This window comes from Eucyclogobius newberryi, unplaced genomic scaffold (genome assembly GCF_026437365.1).
Source record: "Eucyclogobius newberryi isolate DKJ021-1_F unplaced genomic scaffold, fEucNew1.0.hap1 SCAF_14, whole genome shotgun sequence".
Taxonomy (NCBI): Eukaryota; Metazoa; Chordata; class Actinopteri; order Gobiiformes; family Gobiidae; genus Eucyclogobius; species Eucyclogobius newberryi.
In genome coordinates this window covers 23,202,423-23,222,054 of record NW_027315768.1, presented here as the reverse complement: position 1 = coordinate 23,222,054, position 19,632 = coordinate 23,202,423, and the positions used below count along the sequence as shown (strand labels likewise).

General features: G+C 39.0%; 1 protein-coding gene across 1 annotated transcript in view; it reads right to left on the bottom strand.

The window, feature by feature from the left end:
• The window catches only part of abca12 (ATP-binding cassette, sub-family A (ABC1), member 12), a 38,430-nt gene that overhangs the window by 11,316 nt on the left and 7,482 nt on the right, over positions 1-19,632 (bottom strand). Inside the window, exons 14-35 of the mRNA XM_072445050.1 lie at positions 19,134-19,253; positions 18,960-19,050; positions 18,516-18,695; positions 17,788-18,109; positions 16,134-16,248; positions 15,350-15,679; positions 14,818-14,887; positions 14,580-14,714; positions 13,911-14,075; positions 13,625-13,808; positions 12,987-13,205; positions 12,365-12,561; positions 11,561-11,718; positions 8,455-8,688; positions 7,918-8,056; positions 7,507-7,753; positions 5,464-5,547; positions 4,469-4,553; positions 4,235-4,362; positions 3,978-4,065; positions 3,769-3,877; positions 1,822-1,876 (exon numbers count right to left, since the gene is read on the bottom strand). Coding sequence (XP_072301151.1) covers positions 1,822-1,876; positions 3,769-3,877; positions 3,978-4,065; positions 4,235-4,362; positions 4,469-4,553; positions 5,464-5,547; positions 7,507-7,753; positions 7,918-8,056; positions 8,455-8,688; positions 11,561-11,718; positions 12,365-12,561; positions 12,987-13,205; positions 13,625-13,808; positions 13,911-14,075; positions 14,580-14,714; positions 14,818-14,887; positions 15,350-15,679; positions 16,134-16,248; positions 17,788-18,109; positions 18,516-18,695; positions 18,960-19,050; positions 19,134-19,253 — 3,455 coding nt within the window. The remainder of the gene's footprint in view (positions 1-1,821; positions 1,877-3,768; positions 3,878-3,977; positions 4,066-4,234; positions 4,363-4,468; positions 4,554-5,463; positions 5,548-7,506; positions 7,754-7,917; positions 8,057-8,454; positions 8,689-11,560; positions 11,719-12,364; positions 12,562-12,986; positions 13,206-13,624; positions 13,809-13,910; positions 14,076-14,579; positions 14,715-14,817; positions 14,888-15,349; positions 15,680-16,133; positions 16,249-17,787; positions 18,110-18,515; positions 18,696-18,959; positions 19,051-19,133; positions 19,254-19,632) is intronic.

The following is a 19,632-nucleotide window of genomic DNA, read 5'->3' as shown; positions in this document are numbered from 1 at the left end:
AACAATTATTCAACCAATACTATTCACGCGCTGTTTTACTTTCTGCACTATTTCTGACCATCTGGAAATTTCTATTGTAAATATCTGTGAACATACTGAGGCCAAGTTTATTTTTACCTTATTTTATTAGTAAATTCTTAATTTATGCTTGCCATAGATATTTGACTCTATAGACGTTGCTATTATCATTATTATTTTATTATTCATTGTTTTATGTTGCACCTAACGCTGAGATCCTTCCTATGTTTGATAACTGTGTTCTGCGACATTGGCAATAAACCATTTCTGATTCTGATTCTATTATTGTGCTATCTTTTACAAAAATACCTATTACGTTGCCACACATATATCTGTGTAGCACCAAAACATTTTGTGCAGATTATTATTTCATTTTAGTAGGAAAATAAATGTAAACGCTTTTGTGTTGATTGGTTTAATGTAAAATGGTATAAAAAGGCTAAAAGAAGGTTAACTGTGTATGTTTTGATTTCAACAGATGGGTAACTGTGCCAAACAGCATAAATAGGAAAACATAAAGCAATGAACCAACAGATCAGAGTCGTAATGAACAGCAACTAAGTGCCAAATGACGGTCTTAATAAATGTAACTATGGTTAGTAAACAGTTGACTTGGGAGCAGAAATTCAAACTATCACCACACGTATCTGGGCCTTGGGATATACTGAAATAATTAGTATGTAAACTGTTTTGGCAACACTCTATTGTCATTACGTTCCTTGTGTTTAAAGCATTTTACAGTTCTCATTCTGATTCACTAGATGAAACAATCTACTGTAATAAAAACAGATTTAAAACTAAGCAACAAACTAAGATCCCCCTGCTATGACCCGGCTCATTTTGGCTCACAATAAACAGAATTTCATTAATAAATATATGAAACCAGGTTCTAAGAGTTGCATTTGCCTCGGCTTTAACGTTGGCTGATACAGGGAGGCTAAATTCACACTGGAGTTCTTGGAGTGCTGCGAGGCTTACAGTCCATTGGGGAACTCAAACAAAGAGGCAGACTTTGATTCATCATTGCGTCCTGGCCTTTGAATAACAAACTGCCTGTGTACAACATTTACAATACAAATGGCTTTCTGTCTTTGCGAAGGCTCGGAAAATAAAATGCACTAGCGCTGTTTTACCGTGAAAGGGGGAAAAACCTGGAAAGTGCAAAGAATAGCAGACAATAGGTACTGAGTAAGCTTTTAGCCAGGATGCCTCGGTCTCAGGGGCAAAGCAACCACACTGCGAGATTTACTGTAATAAGTAAACTATAGATTTAGCAGGGGCAGAATCAATACATTAACTACAAAGTAAAGGCCCCCAGAGAAAAGAGGAGGTATAGGGTACTTGGAGGCTGGACTCTATTTTGTAACAGAATAATTGCAAAAATAAGGTACTTTGGCAAGATACTATTTAAAGACGTCCTATTAGAATGTCAAATCAGGGGGACTCAACATCTGTCTTTTCCAGTGCACACAAAAATTATTGTGAGTAATATGTCTGTATACACTATATCAAAAAATACTAAACATCAAAAGCTATTTTCAGTCATTTTAAGGAAGCAGGTTGCAATCAATCCAGCCTCCTGCCACGTCCAGGGTAAACACACATGACATATATTAGGAGGCTAATCAATAGTGTGAGCTCAGAGAAATCCATTTGGAAAACCAGACAGGGCTAAATATCTGTGTACTGCTCTGAAACTACTTTGACATTGATGCCAACAATTAAGTTAATAATATGTCATAAACATGAAACTGTGCAGTGTAAGCGTTATATGTTGCTTTATTGATATATATTTGAACTTACATTGAATCTTCATCATCTGGTCGACCAAAATAGGGATGACTGGAAACTGAAATGGCTGTAACAGAAGAAAGCAGTGTTTTGTTAGCAAGGGGGGGAAAGGCAATTTTTCAACACCGGAAACAAATGAGCAATGATGCTCTTTTAGTCCGGGACACTTGAAAAATAAAGTAAAAGATGATTTCATTTGCCAGAGCACACAAAAGAAATTGAATTTTCTTGTATCATTTTCTGCTCACATCCACAGTCTCGTACATGTGTCCGCCCTCAGCCTTGTAGCTCTGAACACACCTGAATCTTAAAGCATTATTAGAGAAAACTATGCTTTTCAGGAGCATAAGGTTAATTAGCATGCAACTGCCAATAACTGAAACCTACCATGTGGCACGAAACATGTTATTTTTAAACACAAGGACGTCACAATGTACATTAAATTTTAACACATAACAGATAACGTGACATTTTACTGTGATTTCATGTAATGTTTCAGTATTTAACATACAATAATAAGTCAAGCATAATGTATTTTTCCAGTTTTAAGTTTTAGTTGAGCAAAAGAAAGGCATTAACTTTCTTGCAAACTACTGATGCAAGTTTACCCAGTGGATTTTGAACTTTCTTAGTTGTCTGAAGATACTGTACATCCACATAACTTTGGCTAATTAAACAAACTCCAAATCCCCTGAGTGGGATGTGGGAGACAGATTTTCAATAAACATTTGGCGCATGAGTGTTATGTTTGTAGCAGCAGGTAATGCGATGCAATTTGTTTCCAGAGACTAAATATACAGCGATCCCATAGGACGGTTCCCAAACTGGCTTATATTTATACCATTATATCTAAGGGAATAGTGTAACATTTAAGAAAAACCATCTCGCCGGACCTCCACCCCCGGTTTACAAATCTCTGGTGAGTTCAGGGGTAAGATTTAAATTATTTTTTACATCCCAGCCTAAGGCACATCTAATCACTACTTTTAAACACAGGCAGTTTATTTTCGGGATTGTTTCATTGTGTTCTCTCTCTGTGTGTGTGTGTGTGTGTGTGTGTGTGTGTGTGTGTGTGTGTGTGTGTGTGTGTGTGTGCGCGCGCGCGTGTGTATTAAATGCCTGCAGGCAGATGGTCAGGGTGATACAGAGCTGAAACAGTGCTGAAAACGTGGGCCAGCCCCATTCTCTTTAGCACCGCTCCCCAGAGAAAAGCAGTCATCAGTATTCTTCATGCATAGAAAAATGTGGCTCGGAGGACACACAGCACCCCCTGGCTTAAAAGCAGTGAAGTGGACCGAGAGTAAACACGTTTATGATTCGGTCAAACTCTGTGCCTTCAAGTGCACCCCTTTAAATCAGGCCATGAAGTAATATATATGCGTACGGTGAGACAAATGAAAAGACACAAGATTGGCTCCAGGAGAAAGACAGTAGCTTTTCCATACTTTACACTAATTAAATCAATCTTTCATATATTTTTAATGCACATTTCTGTTGAATTAATTTCAACAAAAGTTAACTGCATGGCACATTATAACTGACTCATGCAAAGCAAAGTAATGTAATTTGTATGAGGTTGGAGATAAACGTATTTGTGAGGACACGGAATGTTGTGCATGTTTTTGTTTCATGTGTCAGACCAAGACCATATCATTTCAACATATCATTCTTAGTTCTCTCACATGAAGAGTTGAACTGTGGTCCAAAAATGAGTAAGTGTGAAATAACATGAGAAAAATCAGCACAGGAATGTGAAGTCTTGTGGCATGAATTCCTACCCTTACCCTATGAAGTAAAAGTATTTGTTCTGTAAGACATTAAATCTAAACTTCAAACCCATACATTTCACTCCATGTACTAAATATTGTATGTGTAAATCAAATGTGTGCAGTTGTGAGAAAAAAGAAACCATTGGGAACCTTTTAATTGAAGTTTCATTATTACATTTGGTAAACTTACCGTATTGGCTTGGATCTTTGTCTGCAGGGAGGTTGGACCGTAAAATAAAGTTGTTCATGCTGCTTAAGTACGCTGGCATGGTGTGGTGGCCCTCAGGATTGAACCAGACCTACATGAAAATATACAAAGGTACGCGGTTGTAATGAATACATCTACAAAATATCATAAACAGTCATAAGAAGAAGGGATAAGAAGTTATTTAATGTTACCTTGGATAGAGTGCGATTTTTGGGCACAGTTTTCACATCCATTTGCAGGTTTGACGGAAGCGGCAATCCAAAATCATAGCCACCATACCTTAAAGCAAAACAACAATCATTCAAAACAGTAGAGATAGCAGCAAGTACGGCTTTCAAACAATATTTAAAAAAAAAGAGAATCTGAAAAATGTTCTTCTGCTGTCTGATCATAAAATCATATAAGAATCTAACTATTGTAAACAAGTGCAATAAGCAGCATTAAAGACCTGTTTCTGATGTAGTCATTTGCTGTGGCCACCAGGTAGTTCTCCACATTGAGGTCGGTCAGGTTGTAAACAATCTGGGACGACGGGATCTGCTTATGAGGGGGGACGTAGTCTCGCGCTCCACAAACCTGCAGTGGACAGACGACAGTAACTACGGCACAATAAACCCACGTGGACAGGCCCCTAAAGATGCAAACGCAAAGACACACATAAAGTCAAGCGGCCCAAACTCACCTCCTTCTCTTTGTCACATTTGCAGGTGACAAACATGTTCGTGCCATTCGCTTCAGTCCAAGCCCCGACGCTTTTTGTGCAGAGCCTATAAAATAATACATTAATTAGGATTGGTTTGGTCCAAATATCAACATGTAAATGTGCAAGAACATTGTTGGATATGATTTACTTAATATAACAAAGTGTCAAAATATGAACCGGTTGGTGAACTGTTGAAAAAAGCTGCAAAAAACAAGAATTGATGAAAAGAAAGAAAGGTATGACCCTGAAGCAACAACTGCAATGTTTACAGAAAATTACTTAGGAAAAAAGGGAGATTAAACTCATGATTCAGTCCCATGTTGGCATCTAGCCCACTCTAATTGTGTACTGTTTTCTACTACATATCCTTATAATCTAAAATCAAATAATTGGTCGACTGATACAAATTTTGGCTGACTAAAACACTATTGAGCGATTAATACAGCTCTACTTTCAAATAATATAAAGTGATAGTTCTTAGGGTTAGGGCATTTACATGTACACAAGACAATTAGTGTTAGCTAAGTCAAGTAAGTAGACTGACTTAGCTCGCACCATTAGGCCAGTAAATAGTGTACATGAAACAATGCTGAATGCTTCTGAAGCAACAACAAAAACACCAAAAACCTCCACATTTCTTATCCCTCTTTTCAATATTTCTATGTAGCTGTGATCATAACAACCACGCTCTTTGCAGCAAATCCTGTTTCTGGTTTTACCTTGTTCATGTATTTCTTTAGTTGTAATAAAAATTAACATTTAAACACAGCCCAAGGACTGTTCATGTGCCAGCATTGATTTGAGTCTGGTAAGAAGGGAAATCTCCCTTACGTACACAAAGTGTTAAAGAATACCAATGATGCTTTGCTGCAGGGGTTCAATACACAAACAATGCTGAGAATAAAGAAGTAGAGCTGATGGGGCACACAAGACAGAGAGCTGTGATTATGTGATTATATTTAGTGTATACTCACTGGTCATTGGAGTTTTGGAGACAGGCGTTATCAAGGCCAGGGAAGGACAGCATGGAGTCTGCCAGCTTGCTAGAATTTTGGTTACTGTAAGGACAAAACCAATAACATAAATAAGTTGATGAATAAATATATGTTCTTATTTTAGAATTTCTTTATTTGATTTTTTAAAACAAATACATATGGTTTAAACAATACAATGTGTAAAACAATAATGTGTAAAAAATAATAAATTAAACTTTTTTGTAATAAAGATTAAATGTATTAGACAATTGTGAGGAAATGTACAACACTGGTTACAACCTGCATCGAGAAGTGATTTTAACTTAAAATTGGCAGTCACCACATTCAATATTTTACCACATATTTTACACAGAAATACTGGTGATATGTCGGTGTAATCCCTCATTCGTCCAGGCGTGTTCCATAGTAGAAGTTTTTTCTACTAAAGAAATACTGGTGGTTAAACGTGGGTTAAAAGCTGTCTTGAGAAAACAACAGCCTCATTCTCATACAAACTAACCACTCTGCTTTCTCTGTTCTGCTGAATATGTCCTTGATGCTGCACGGCGCGTCTCAAGAATGAAGACGTTTCACGAGCGCTTGACGCTCCTAATTTCAGCGTCTTTGATCTCGCTCCTCGGCCGTTCTCATCACAATCATCTCCTAACTCTTACTGGCTGTTTCTCCTTCTCCTTAAGGATTGTCTGCCCTTCAACAAGCTACGGCCTCGTGCTCTAAACCCACTGGGTAAATCAAGATGCATCAGGCCTTCATTAAAGTTTCATCAGAATCAGACAGCTGTGGTGCAGTAATCACCTTCATGATTAAACTGTTGGAAAAACGTTTGATCTTTGGGGTTGGCAGTCTACCTCGGGACGGAGAGTGTAATCTTAGAGATGGACAAACATTGCAGCCCAAAACAACATGCGAGCAAGACCATAAACCCAGACCATCTTAAAAGCAGAAAAACAAATCCATTTACAGACTGATCCGAGAAACTCCAGTTTTTTGCAATTACTCTACACAGTCTTTCCTGTCTAATAAAGCCTAGACCTTAGTTATTTTATTACTTGGTTTACGGATCCGCCGCACTTGGATTATTTATTTCTACAATATAAATAAAATAAATTATTCTCAATTTTTTTTTTTTATAAAGTACCACCGGCAACGCAAAATAGCATTAAATTAAATGTAAAAAGTGGTATTAAGTCTCAAAAGATAAGAGCGTGTAAAGCAATTTCTCGCCAAACTTCTGCGGAAGTCTGACGGAGCAGCTCCAAGGTGCTCTGTCCCTGCGCGCGGCCCCGGGGAGAGCGTGCGCGGCCGTTTCCCTGCTGCTGCGCACCTTTATATCGCAAATACACATTTTAAACCCGTTTACCACATTTTCTTCAGCGCGTTTTGCCGTGACTGGGTGGGTGGCGGAGGGTGCACACTTAAGCGTCAGTTCTGTCTGTCTAAAACACGTTAAATCTACTGTTACACTCAGCTGCGCGCCGCGTCCCCCTCACTCTCCTCCCGTAGTGCATTTTGGGCAAATCCGGAAGAAAACATCTTTTGAAATTGAAATTATATTTATATTTTGTCCGCCTGTGCAATATATTTCATTTAAAAATCTGTAAACCAAGTAATAAAATAACTGCAGCCCAATGGCCAAAAAAATCTATTTAAAAAAAGAAGAAAAGATCCAAAATGAACTAAGTCTTCTCTGATGCAAGGTCAATTGAAAGGGTTTCAATAAACAGTGAAATCAGAATTCATACGACTGTTTTTTAGTCATATGAATAAAATGTTTTCATATCATGGAATGCGCTACTGAGAACCATTCAGAAGATAAAATACAATGTCTTGAAATGTTTTTTTTTGCTCTGGCAACATTCATCATTTTACATCACCTGAAACGCATTTTTAAGGCTTGAAATCAGTTGATTAAAAGAAAGAAAAAGAAGTCAAATGTTTCAGTATTTTTAATCATTCTTTATCATAATTTACTTTTAAAAACATTTCCAACATTTTGAAAAGTCTATTGTGTTTACCACTGACCTGAAGAATGAGTAGCTTGGTCCAACATTGTAAAGTGCCGGGCTGAGTTCCAGTTCGGGATAGTGCCGCAGGTCGTTCTTGATGGTGCCCAGTCCCATGGCAAACGCCACAAACAGGACGGGCAGCAGGATCTGTGACATCAGGCCCTTCCAGTCTCTGCGGCTGTGGTGGAACCTCTTGATTAGGATCGCCGTCAACTGCTGCCAGACCAACTTCACACCACTCAAAGTATGGCTACCAGTGAAACCTAAATAAACAATGCCAAAAAAAAAAAATCAACGGATGACATGAGAGCCAATAGATAATATGCACTGGAGTCAACAGATAATATGCACTGTGGTGTTGTGTAATGCATTTTAACTCTTATTGAACCATAGCGTTTAAGTATATGTAAATAAATTGTACACTTACAGATAGTGTCGCCATAGTTGCCTTCTTCCTCCTCTGGATAGCTGTTGATGGAGTCTTTATCGGACACGTTTTCTGATATTGTCGGTATATCACCATCACCCGCGGCGTCAGGGCTGCCATGTGTCAAATGAAGAAACACCTACAGAGCAGAAAGACACTTAACATCTGTGCTTGTCAAACTGTGTTCTGAATAATGCTGGGGTCATCGTCTCCATTTGCATTCAATATTGTTACTGACACATTCATTTATTTCCCATCTATCTTAGCTCCAGTTATTATTATCAGCTTATTAAATGGTCAATAAATGTACCAAGGAGAAAATGGGGACAGAATACACTAACTCCTGACATAAAAGAACAATAAATAAGCATCCAGATTTACTATAGTTGTGTAGTATTTTTACCAACATTATATCAGAAATAGCATGAATAATTTGGTGGGTTTTTTGCACTTTCCGAAAGCTTCTGGCTTCATATTTTCTTGATTGATTTTCTTTATACATTGTAGTACAGTATGTGGACGGTGAGTTTGACCTACCTCTTCCAGAGTGGTGTCGGAGATGCCGTAGCCCCCGAGCTGCAGGGCGTCCAGGTTGGAGTCGAGGGCGGTGAGCAGGGAGCGATAGGAGGAGGCGTTGTCAGAGCTGAACGGGGGCAGCAGGTACACCAGGTCACTGCCTTGAGCCTCCTTCAGCCGAGCTTCAGGGACATGGACTTGAACAAACGCCTTCAGCTCTGCATTATCTATTTGTTTCTTGTCTCCATTGTGAATCTAAATGTATGCAAATGCAAATACAGGCATGTGTTTATTCAACCTTCCATTAGAAACATTATATTGCATATTTTCAAACCTGTAGAGTAAGAATGAAAAAATCTGTCATGTTTATTACCATTTTGTGATTCATGTGGATTACTTTTAAAGAAATTATTATTGGTTGAAGCAATAATTGTAAGATTTCAAAAGACATGCTCTGATTTGTACTCGTTTCTGTCCCCAAAATGCATGAACAAGACGAACAAAATCACAGGAAATCACAAAATTACACAAATCTATGCAGAAAATTATCAGGAAAACATATATTTATCTGTAATTATCGATCGGCAGACGGACTAGTACAAATTCTGGTCGACCAAGGCGATATCGAGCGATTAATTCGACAAAAGTGTACAGCGCTACTAATAATAATAATAATAATAAATATAGCCGCAAGCGGCAATGATCGGCCCTCGCCACGCCGCCGCCACGCCGCCGCCACGCCGCAAGAGGAGCCCCAATTGTCCTTTTATTACGCCTACTGCTGAATCTGTGACGCTGTCACATCTTCTCCCCTTTGTTTTACCATCAAAAAGCTATTTTATTTTGAATTCTTGGCAAAATGTGCGGCTTTGCCGCACAGACACCGTGACTCTTTGAATGAAAATGTGGATAACTTTTGATGGTCTTGAAGATGAGTCTCACCAAATTTCAGGTTAATAGGGCTGACGCCCTGGGAGGAGTTTGTGAAAGTCTAAAGTGTAAACATGAAAGGTTTCGGTCATCGTTACGGCAACGCCATAACAATTATGACATGAGTCATTGACTTTTTTGATGGGGATGCTAAAATTGAGTTGTGTGTCAAATTTCATATAATTTCGCAAAACTAAACATTTAACCTCCATATAAAATCTGTAGGGGGCGCTGTGGCGCCAAATGAATTTATTTCACTTCAAGTAGGTTTAGGGCAAAGAGTTTAACAACTGATTCTAATTTGACGCAATTCGGACTTTATCTGCGCAAACGGCAGAAATTTTAAATATGGGAGATTTCTGAAATTCTAGCTACAGTTTGCGGCTTCGCCGCTCAGAGACCGTGAGAGGTATCAATGTAATTTGGATAACTTTTGATGTCCCACTCCTCAGTAGCATTTTCACCAAATTTCAGCTTTTTAGGGCCAACGCCCTGGGAGGAGTTCGTAAAAGTACGACGTTTGGAAAAACTCCGAAGTCATGTTTAGCCATTTTTGAAGCAATATGGCCGACATTTGGTTGGGCGGACGGCATTGCCGTAATAATATTTTTTACTTCTCTTGTCACCATCTACCTCTGCGCCAAATTTCATGATTCTACGATCAGATTTTTTTTGGGTCATTTCCCATCTCTCAATGCATTTTTGGTACATTTGGTGGCGCTGACGCGCCAATTTTTTTTATTTTAGAAAAGGGAAATAGCCAGAATGTAGAGAGGCACGATTTTTAGAGGTGTGCAAATTTTTGTGACTTTTTGTCAATGTTCACTGGGTGAAAAATAGGGGGGTTGGTCCCGAGAAGAAGAAAGAAAGAAAGAAAGAAAGAAAGAATAATATTCCGATGCGAAAACAATGTTTCCCATTTTTCAAATATCATAAACTATACATTTTCGGAAAGCGCTCGCGCTTTCCTACCTCATGGTGTGGGTCCCTGGTCACTGACGGGTACTTTCGATAATTTTGAGTGGGCTCCGCCCACTTTGTGTTTTTGGCCCTCTATACAGTAATAATGTTCAATTTTTGCATTACATGCTTATATGCACGGAACATGCAAGAGATGGGGAACGTATTCGTGAGCTACTTAGCGCAAATGAGTGCTTTATATGGAAAAGTGCTCGTTTAGTGCGAACTTTTGCACGGGCTTCGCCCGTTTACAACGGTAATGTTCCATTTTCCTACAACTAATTAGTATGCACGGGGCGTGCATGAGTGGAGGAGTGCGTTAGTGAGTGTTTGGAAGTGGGCGAGCGCTTCGCGCTCGATTTCGTGCGCACTACGTGCGCACTTTCGCAGCCGTGCTTCGCACGGCCTTACGAGATTAATAGGCCTCTCGCCAGCTTGTGGCGCTCGGGCCTAATAATAACTTTTATTTATATAGCGCTTTTCAGTGACCCAAAGACGCTATATTTGTATTTGAATTGCAAAACCTGTGCCTGAAGTACCGTAGTCCTGCATTGAAATTATCCCAAAATTGACTTTTAAAGCAGTCAAGGCAGACAAGATTTTGTGTAACGTTGCCTAAGGAGAGCTGTCTCAAGTTTATGCAAATGACAGATACTGACAGGATAAAATGCCAGGGATACAAACCGACGGAGTTAGTGGATCTGCGCGATTAGATTTGAATGCAAAACTTGCAGAGTAATTTAATTCTTTGTATTCTGTACAAACTTCAAACTTTCAATGACTGAGCTGAACCAAGAGCATAAATTGTGGGTGCCAGCAGTCAACAGTAGAACAAAACTGCGGGATTTGGTGCATTTTCTAGTTTTCAATCTGTCTGATACAAATCACCCTTTTGCGATGAATTGTGTGCCCAATGTGGCGGAGATAAAACATAGGATTTATTCACACATGAGTGGCTCTGCGCCTCAGTAACAGTGTGGTAGGAAATGGTGCAATTTGCTGGCTGGGCATAATGCTAAGATATATCACAGTTTACAGGACGCCGGGGCAAAAATGCACAATGTATCTGCTGACATCAAAGGAAAGCATTTTACTTAAATTGCATATTATGTGTTTATGCAAAGAGTGGAGACATTTTAGCACTGTTAAGAAAAGTGTGATACATTTTCTACTCCAACTCATTTTCATTTCTAGCTTCGTGCCGAATGGAAAACGGTCTGTATTTAAGTTAAAATACCTTCTTGGTGAGCGTTAGCTTGTAACCTTGGCCTAGCTGGTCTTTCAAATAGAACGGTGAGCCGCAACATTTAAGCCCTCCGCGTTCCAAGAAGGCAATGCGGTCACTGAGCACCTCGGCCTCATCCAGATGGTGGGTGGACATGATGATAGTGCGACCTAACAAGACATGCATACAAACAGATTAGGGGAGGAATAAACAGCAGAGACAGTTTCCGTAGCACCGACGAGCCCTCCTTTGCACAGAATCCCACACAAATATTTACCATCCTGACTTCACTAAGCAGATTGGTAAGAGCTTCCCATTGGGTGATAACTGGATAACTCTGCCATCAATTAAGACAAAATCCATTGATGGAATAACCCGGCCATTCGGAAATCCGCATTTATTTGGGCACGCTTGCTTAACTTATCTATCCAACAGGAGGCTCTTACAAAGTGGCTTTGGTGGTTATTTTTTTGATAGTGTATTTTACTGTTGCTACTATGGGGTTGTTCGAGTTTCCTTCTGGTTGCTTTAGCTGCCAAATTCAATGCAGAATACTTTTACTTAATATTTAGGAGCAATTAAATAGAACTGTAGAGTGTTTTTCACATGTATAAATTATGGAGAGAAATAGAGAGAACCATAACCAAGTTAATCAATGTTAATTATAGTGACTTTTTAATTAATCTTTGGATTGTGTATAGGATAATTTTACATCTCAATGAATTAACTACCGTACTATAAATTAAAGTTATCCCACGTCTCCTCTGCACTTGTAGTAATGGTCCCTGGTGTATTGAGGGTGATTTTTAGCTTCACCTTTCTTATGCTGGATAACAATGTCCCAGATGCTGCGCCTGGAGCAGGGATCGACTCCTGTGGTGGGTTCATCCAGCACCACCAGGCGAGAGCCCCCTATGAAGGCGATGGAGATTGACAGCTTGCGCTTCATGCCGCCCGACAGGGTTCCAACCCGCTTGTGCCTGTGAGCGTACATGCCAGTCTCCTCCAAGATCCTGTTGGGAATCCATGGGACGTATTTGACAAGGGATTTATGTTAACAAAATATTTCTGTGCATATAACACTGAGCACAGTTCCTTCTGTTCTATCTGTTAAAAAAAAAAGGATTGGAACTGCACCAAATATACAAAGGGAGCCGTTTTTTTAACTTTAGACTTGTTTTTCTATGTTCATCTTTAGAAACTGTCTCATGATGCAACAGGGTGCTCAGAGGCTGCCCAATTATATCTTAGAATATAATAAATTTATGTGAACCCTGCAGGCTTAAGTGGTTAAAAAGGGTATTGTTTCAAAAAGCAAGGCCGTCTGGTGAATTAAAATGATCAAAAACAAAATCTAGTTAGTATTGTAACTCGCTGTATTTTAAGTTGTAGGACTGATTATTAAAAATGATATATTAATATGAATAAAATAGCTTACGTGCGGACTTGTTGTGTGAGCTCTCTCTTGGACCAGTGCGGGGCTTTGATCTGGCCATAGAGCAGCAGGTGCTCTTTGGCGGTCATGTGATCAAACAGGACATCATACTGCATACATACACCCAGCTCTTTGCGCACGTCCGCCAGATTGGCTTGCATGTCTCTGCCATAGACCTCCACCGTGCCAGACGACGGAGGGAACAGACCAGTGAGGATTGACCTGGACAAAAGCAGGGCCAAAGTTCCAGGGTGTTAAGTTATGCTATCTTTCATCTAAAAAAATGATATATTTATTGAGTCTAAAATTATTATGCATACAACATTCTGCTACTGTATATGTCGTCATTTTACATAATGATAAAAGCATCAGCAAATGGATCACATTAAAAATGTAAATGCAAGTGCTCCCGCTGATGATGGCCAGGTCTATCATAGAGAGTATATACTGCAGATGCTCTGCCAGAGTTGGACAAAACAAACCCTCTGTCAGCAGTCAGCTCTTAGGATGATTAAAGTCAAGCACAAATCAAATGCGAAAACACCCCATTCACTAAATGAATGTTCAAAATGCATTAGTATTCAGTTTAGCAGATGCTGATTCTGAGAAAACAGAGAATAGTAGATGTGCTGTACACATACATGGTGGTGGTTTTGCCAGCTCCATTGTGACCAAGCAGCGAAGTGACGTGGCCCTCGTAAAAAGCAAGATTAATGTTTTCAATGGCTGCTTGCTGACCGTAGGTTTTAGTGAGACCGTACAGAGTCACGCCCACAGGTAAGTCTGAAAAGTTTTCACCAGTCTTAGAAGAGAGGTTGCCTTTGCCTGAGAAACACAAGGACAGACAAACACCAAATTAAAGCTAACAGCTGGAAAAGGTGTTTGGTTTACACAAAAGCTAAATGGGAAATTGGCTTTAACTAATACCTTTTTCTTTTTCATCGCCGTCAGGGAACATGGGCAGTTGGGTTTGCATGATGTTGGTGAGAAAGAGACCGCGGCCAGTATTTTTTGATCTCTTGCAGCTACATAAATCAGTCCAAAATGAAGCTGTGAATGGGAAGTACCAGGGAGAAGGTAGGCCAGACTTTCCTAAAAAGAAAGTTAAAAAAAACATCTTTGACACATCCGTTTTTTCCAACTGAATTACGTCAATGCTTTCAATATTATTAGGATCTTGCACAAAAAAAGCATTCTGAGGAGTACGTGAATGAAACTGTCCTGTCAATCAAGTTTTTGGACAAATATATAAATCCTTTAAATCCAAATAAAAAATAAATAAAACATTTGGTCAACTTTTGTCAACATACCACTAACTGATTAACCACCTAAAGGACTACAGGGCTACAATTTCATTTTTCAGTTCAAACCTGGAAGAAAGAACGGTTTATGTTTCTACCTAACGCTTTTGGATGAGAGTGGATTGACTCATGTTTCACTTCGCCAGCTTTAAAAATGCATGCATGTGATTACTAGAAATTTGTCAAAGGGTAGAAGAGTCTATGAGCTAGAAACTCGTAAATGGTGACTTGTTTTTCCCACATGTTTTCTTATGTGGTTTTCAAACTACAATTTGCAGCTAAACTAAATTGTTACCTGGGAAAACAGTGCGGATGTAAGCCCCAATAATTAAATACAGGAAGGTGTCGATGAGCATGAGCCAGCAGAGCCAGCCAAACGAAGCCGTGTCTCCAGCGATGGGTGAGGAGTACGAGTTGCTCCACTGAATCCCTAAAGAAGACAAACCAGGTGAAAGATTGTGATTGATTCCCACACACACTGTCCTTTTTCTGTCAGGCATTATCTGATGCATGTCAGATGCTTAGACTAATACCTTCTCCTTGGGCCTCATACCGGGAGATGTATTGACTGGCATAGCTGAATGCGGTCGCGGAAAACAAACCCTGCGAAGGTATAAAATGAGCAGAGTCAGACACATGTTAAAAAACAAGAGGACGGTAAAACATTTATCCTACCACCTGCTTTACTTTGGTGTGTCAGAAATGTGTATTGTCAAATTCACAAGAGGTAACCAGAATAAAATATTGAAGAAACACTCTATACAACAAAAATGCAGCCACAATATAATACAACCATTCTTTAACAAAGGTATTTATCAAGGAGTCCTGGAGTCAAGGATAAACTTTAACTTCATAGTCCTCGAGCAAGACATTTCAAACAAACAAGTGATAAAGATAGAAGTTTTAGAATAAGTTGAGTCATCTTCAAAATGCAAAATTTTATATTATGGAACTACATATGAATCTCAAAAAATAAAGGGGAAATAGTCATAATAGAGCACTTTTCCACTCTGCCATTCTTACAAACATTTATACACATTGGTGAAAGGTTTCGTGGACACTCACCAGAAGGCTCTTCACTGAGAAGCTGAAATGTGTCTCCAGTGCCATGACGATGATGAAGGGGAAGAAGGAGAGCACGTAGATGAGGCTGCCGCTCAGAGCCGCTATGTAGGTTTTGTCAAAGAAGGTGCTGATGAGGAAGCTGAAGGCCAGGATGCTCATGCCGTAGTCGCACAGATACAGGAAGAGCAGGAAACCGTCACTTTTAGGCAAGATGTTTCCATACTTCAGCACCAAGGTCAGGATGAAGATGGTGACGACCAGATAGAAGGCCGACTCAAGGAACCAGGCAAAGAAGTGGCTGAGAGGGTTCACCCCCATCATCTTCATGTACTGTTGGCAAGAAAAATAAACATTCAACAGTCAATGTATTACGGTAATAGTTAAGGCAAAGATCAAACTATTGCACTTTTGCAGTCAATATGTGTCCTGAAACTGAAAACTTCACTTTGTGAAAAATGTATTTCATGTGCTCCTTTCCAATAATTTTATATAATAATAATAAATCAATCAATCAATCGTCTGATGATTAACTGGGGCACAGTGATGAATCTTTTATGTATTTAAGGAATTAAATACTTCTATGATTTAGTGGTTGGCCTCTTCTGGTTTTCTTTAAAGGTCAGTCCTTGCTATATTATGAAATTTCAAGGAACGTCAGCAAGAGTTATGCGATGCAAGAGCAAGAGTTGCCTGTATTTCTATATCTGCACTTTAATTGTGATGTAACTTTACTTGCCCTAGAGGTAAAATTACTAAACATATAACACATATTTTGTGACATTACCTCATGTAGCTTCATTTCTCTCTCGTGAACCAGATTCTTTACAAAATCAGCCACAAACAGCACCCAGGCAATCATCAGCAGCAACGGAAAGACAAAGGAGATGGCCTCTAGGTACCTGGGGAATCATGAGAGGCGAACTGTCAATCACATTTCTGCAAAGCTTCAAATCACTGTCGACAAGAGGAAGATGAGGCGCTCCTATTGCGTGGTGACAGGCACACCATGATTCAGAGTACAATACTGCAGGGAATCTCAGGCCTTTCTGACAGCTATGTTTTGATCCATACATCATTACTGAAAAATAAATGCCTATATTTTGTCGTCTCATCCCATCCAGGTCCTTATACAAAGGTATTCTGTTTGAGGGGTTACATAGTCATATTTTAGCTAACATATCAGAAATGGTGCTGCCGAGTAATAAATCAAAGCGATAGAAAGCCAAGGATAACAATATCTCAGTTGGTCAGAGGGGAGCAGGAGATAGTGGCTTCAGAGATGAGGCATCAGCTTTGACTTAATACATGATTTATTATATTGAAATGTATGCTAATGTCAATGTTATATTCAAACATGAACTTTGGCTTAGAAACTATGTATCAATAGCTGTATTGGTTTGAAATTCATAGAGGAAAAAAAGCTTATCTTGTGACTAAAGCTGAGAATCTCAGGATGCCCCCAGATTTGAACACAAAACATGGTGCACAATCATCACAATAACATTTGGAACTTCAACAATCAATACATTATTACACATCAGTACTTTTTTTTTAAATCAAAAGTAATGTTTACTTTATTTTTTAAAGAAATATTGTGTATATAAGATTAAACAATTCAAAATCACCTGATAAATGGCCTATTGAATTGCTATTTGTATTAATATTATTATTATAATTAATGCTAATTTTAATCATTTAAATTGTATAGCAGAGATCACAAATACAATTTCACTGGGGTCCACTTTCAGAAACTTTCCAAATGAGACTTTACAGAGTCTCTTTTATGATAAATGTAGGCAAATTTAAAATATTTTTTTCACAATATTTCAATTATTTAATTTTGTATCAAATAATGATTGTTTTTAAATGAAATATGTTATTGATTTTTAAAAGTTGATTTGTTGACATGATCCGTGGATGGAGCAGAACTTTTTTTTACAGATTAGAGCGTCACACAGGACTCTAGATGAGGAGGAGCAGTTGCTCTACTCCAAGCTCCTCCTGTGTGACTGAGCTCCTCACCCCAGCGCCCAGCCACCCTGTGGAGGAAACTCATTCTGACCGCTTGTAACCGGGATCTTGTCCTTTCGGTCATGATCCAAACCTCATGACCATAGGTGAGGGTAGGAACGCAGATTGACCTGATGTGCTAACATTTGGCAAATTGTTACTACTACCTGCAAACTATAACTAATTGACCCGGGCCAAATATCTACTAGACTGTCCGTAAAACAGTATAGACAATACAATAAGTATATTTTGAAGCATGGAACCAATTACTGTGTGAAACCAGGAGAAACACTACTTACTGACTGTCCCAAGTGGTAAATGAGAGATTTGACAGCTAGTTCCACACCGATGCTTGTGACAAACCATGCGTATTTTAGCTGTATGTTCATGTCTTATGACTTATGTAAATAATATCCAAGAGAACTCACTCATCTCGGTGGTGGCAGGGATAGGGGAATGGTTGAAGCTGCACGGCAGTGTCAGTGACTGTCTTGTTGGCCTGAAGCTCAATAATTGCTCTGTCGATGCTCTCTTGGAGGTAAATAAAGCCACGGTTGTAACGCAGAGTCTCTCGGGCCGAAATGTGTGTTTCCTTTGAGAAGAAGGGCTGTCGAATGCGGTCGGTTCTCATTACGTTGTCCATGTGCATGCGGATGGTGTAGCGCACTTTAGGAGGCAGTGTGGTTGAGTTTGAGGCAGATCTGCGCTTTCTTGAGTTGGTGTCATCTTTAGGCAGCTTGAAAATTACACCTTGAAAATATAAGCAAACATAATTTAAAGAAGGTTTAAAGTTGAGCTTTAGTTAAAGTACAGATTCAAATATGTAAAAAGAGTGAAAGAATATAATTGAAGCCTCACAGTTTCCTCTGTTTTGTATTTTAAGATGCGTTGCTTCCCTTGAAAGGTGAAGGTATACTATTCTGTCTTTGAGGTGTGTATTTAATCTTTAACAATAGTTTTGGATTTTATTAATTCAAACGTTTACGTGGTCTATATTAAATAGAGCAATACACTTCTGATAATTAAAAACAACAAATATTAAGCTACACTCTACCCATCATGCTGTTTCACTGTTTTGATTGCTATATTTACAGCATGATAGCGGTACTGAAGCTTTGTTGAACCTTTGTGTATGACAAAGCATTCATTCACTCACTTGCATAGAGATTTCGATCTTTGGCAAGCTCCTGCGCCTTTCGGTTGAGATCCTCTTCTGAGTCGTAGCCTTGGTAACGGTCAAATGTGATGCAGGAGGAGATGTCGACCATCAGAGTGGACAGCGTGGAGATCTGACCCAAAAGATCTTTGTTTTTCTCAAGCATCACGGTCATATTTGCTGTAAAAAAGAATTGCATGAAATAAATTCAAGTGAATATTGAAGATTTGCTATAACCTTTTATATACCCTGTTGAGTTAAAACATGGGCTGGCAGTTCAACATAATCTTATTAAAACCTAAATAATTATATCGAGGGAAGATGGCAACAGAAATTCGTGATACAATTGGGGTAATGGATTTTCTGAAATGATGAATTCTTTATATACAAGTAGGACAAGGGTAATGTGGGTAAAATGGGATATAACACTTTTTTCATACTTACAGAAGTTGTTGAGTGTGTCTCGCATTGAGTCAACATTAATGCCGGTCTGCATTTCAATGAAATTCTTCACAAAGGAATTGCCGAGGGAATTCTGTTGAGGGTAGGTAAAAAATATGTAAAAGAGATGGTTGCAAAAACGAAAAGTCCCAAAGTTTATGGAGACAGTTTTCAAACCTGTAGCAATGGCAAAGTCTGGGTGAGCATTTCTGAGGACTTCACAATGTAGTCAGAGGATGTGATCCAGGACTGGGAGTAATGTCTCAGATCTGCGAGCTGCTGCAAAGTGCTGTTGGCCTGTGAAAGAACAGCATTTAGCATTAACAACTGACTGGAAAAAAACACATACTGTAGAGAGGTCACAATACATTGTCTCAGGACAACAAAACCTAACTCTTATGGGAATTATTGAATAATTAGGTTAATTGTATTGTATATCCCACAGCATCAATGTCACCTCCAGGCTTTTAGATAGAGACCCGTCTTCCCGTATTTTGGACTCTGTATTTTAAAATGAGGACGGGCATTTTCGAGTGCAAGGACGGCCATTTAATTACTAAATATTAGAAAAAAGGGAATATTATCATTAAAATTGGGCCGGGAAGCATTTGACAATAGTCCGCCATTAGAGTTTACTGTTTACAAGTGAAAATTTGCATGCTGCGCGCTGATTGGT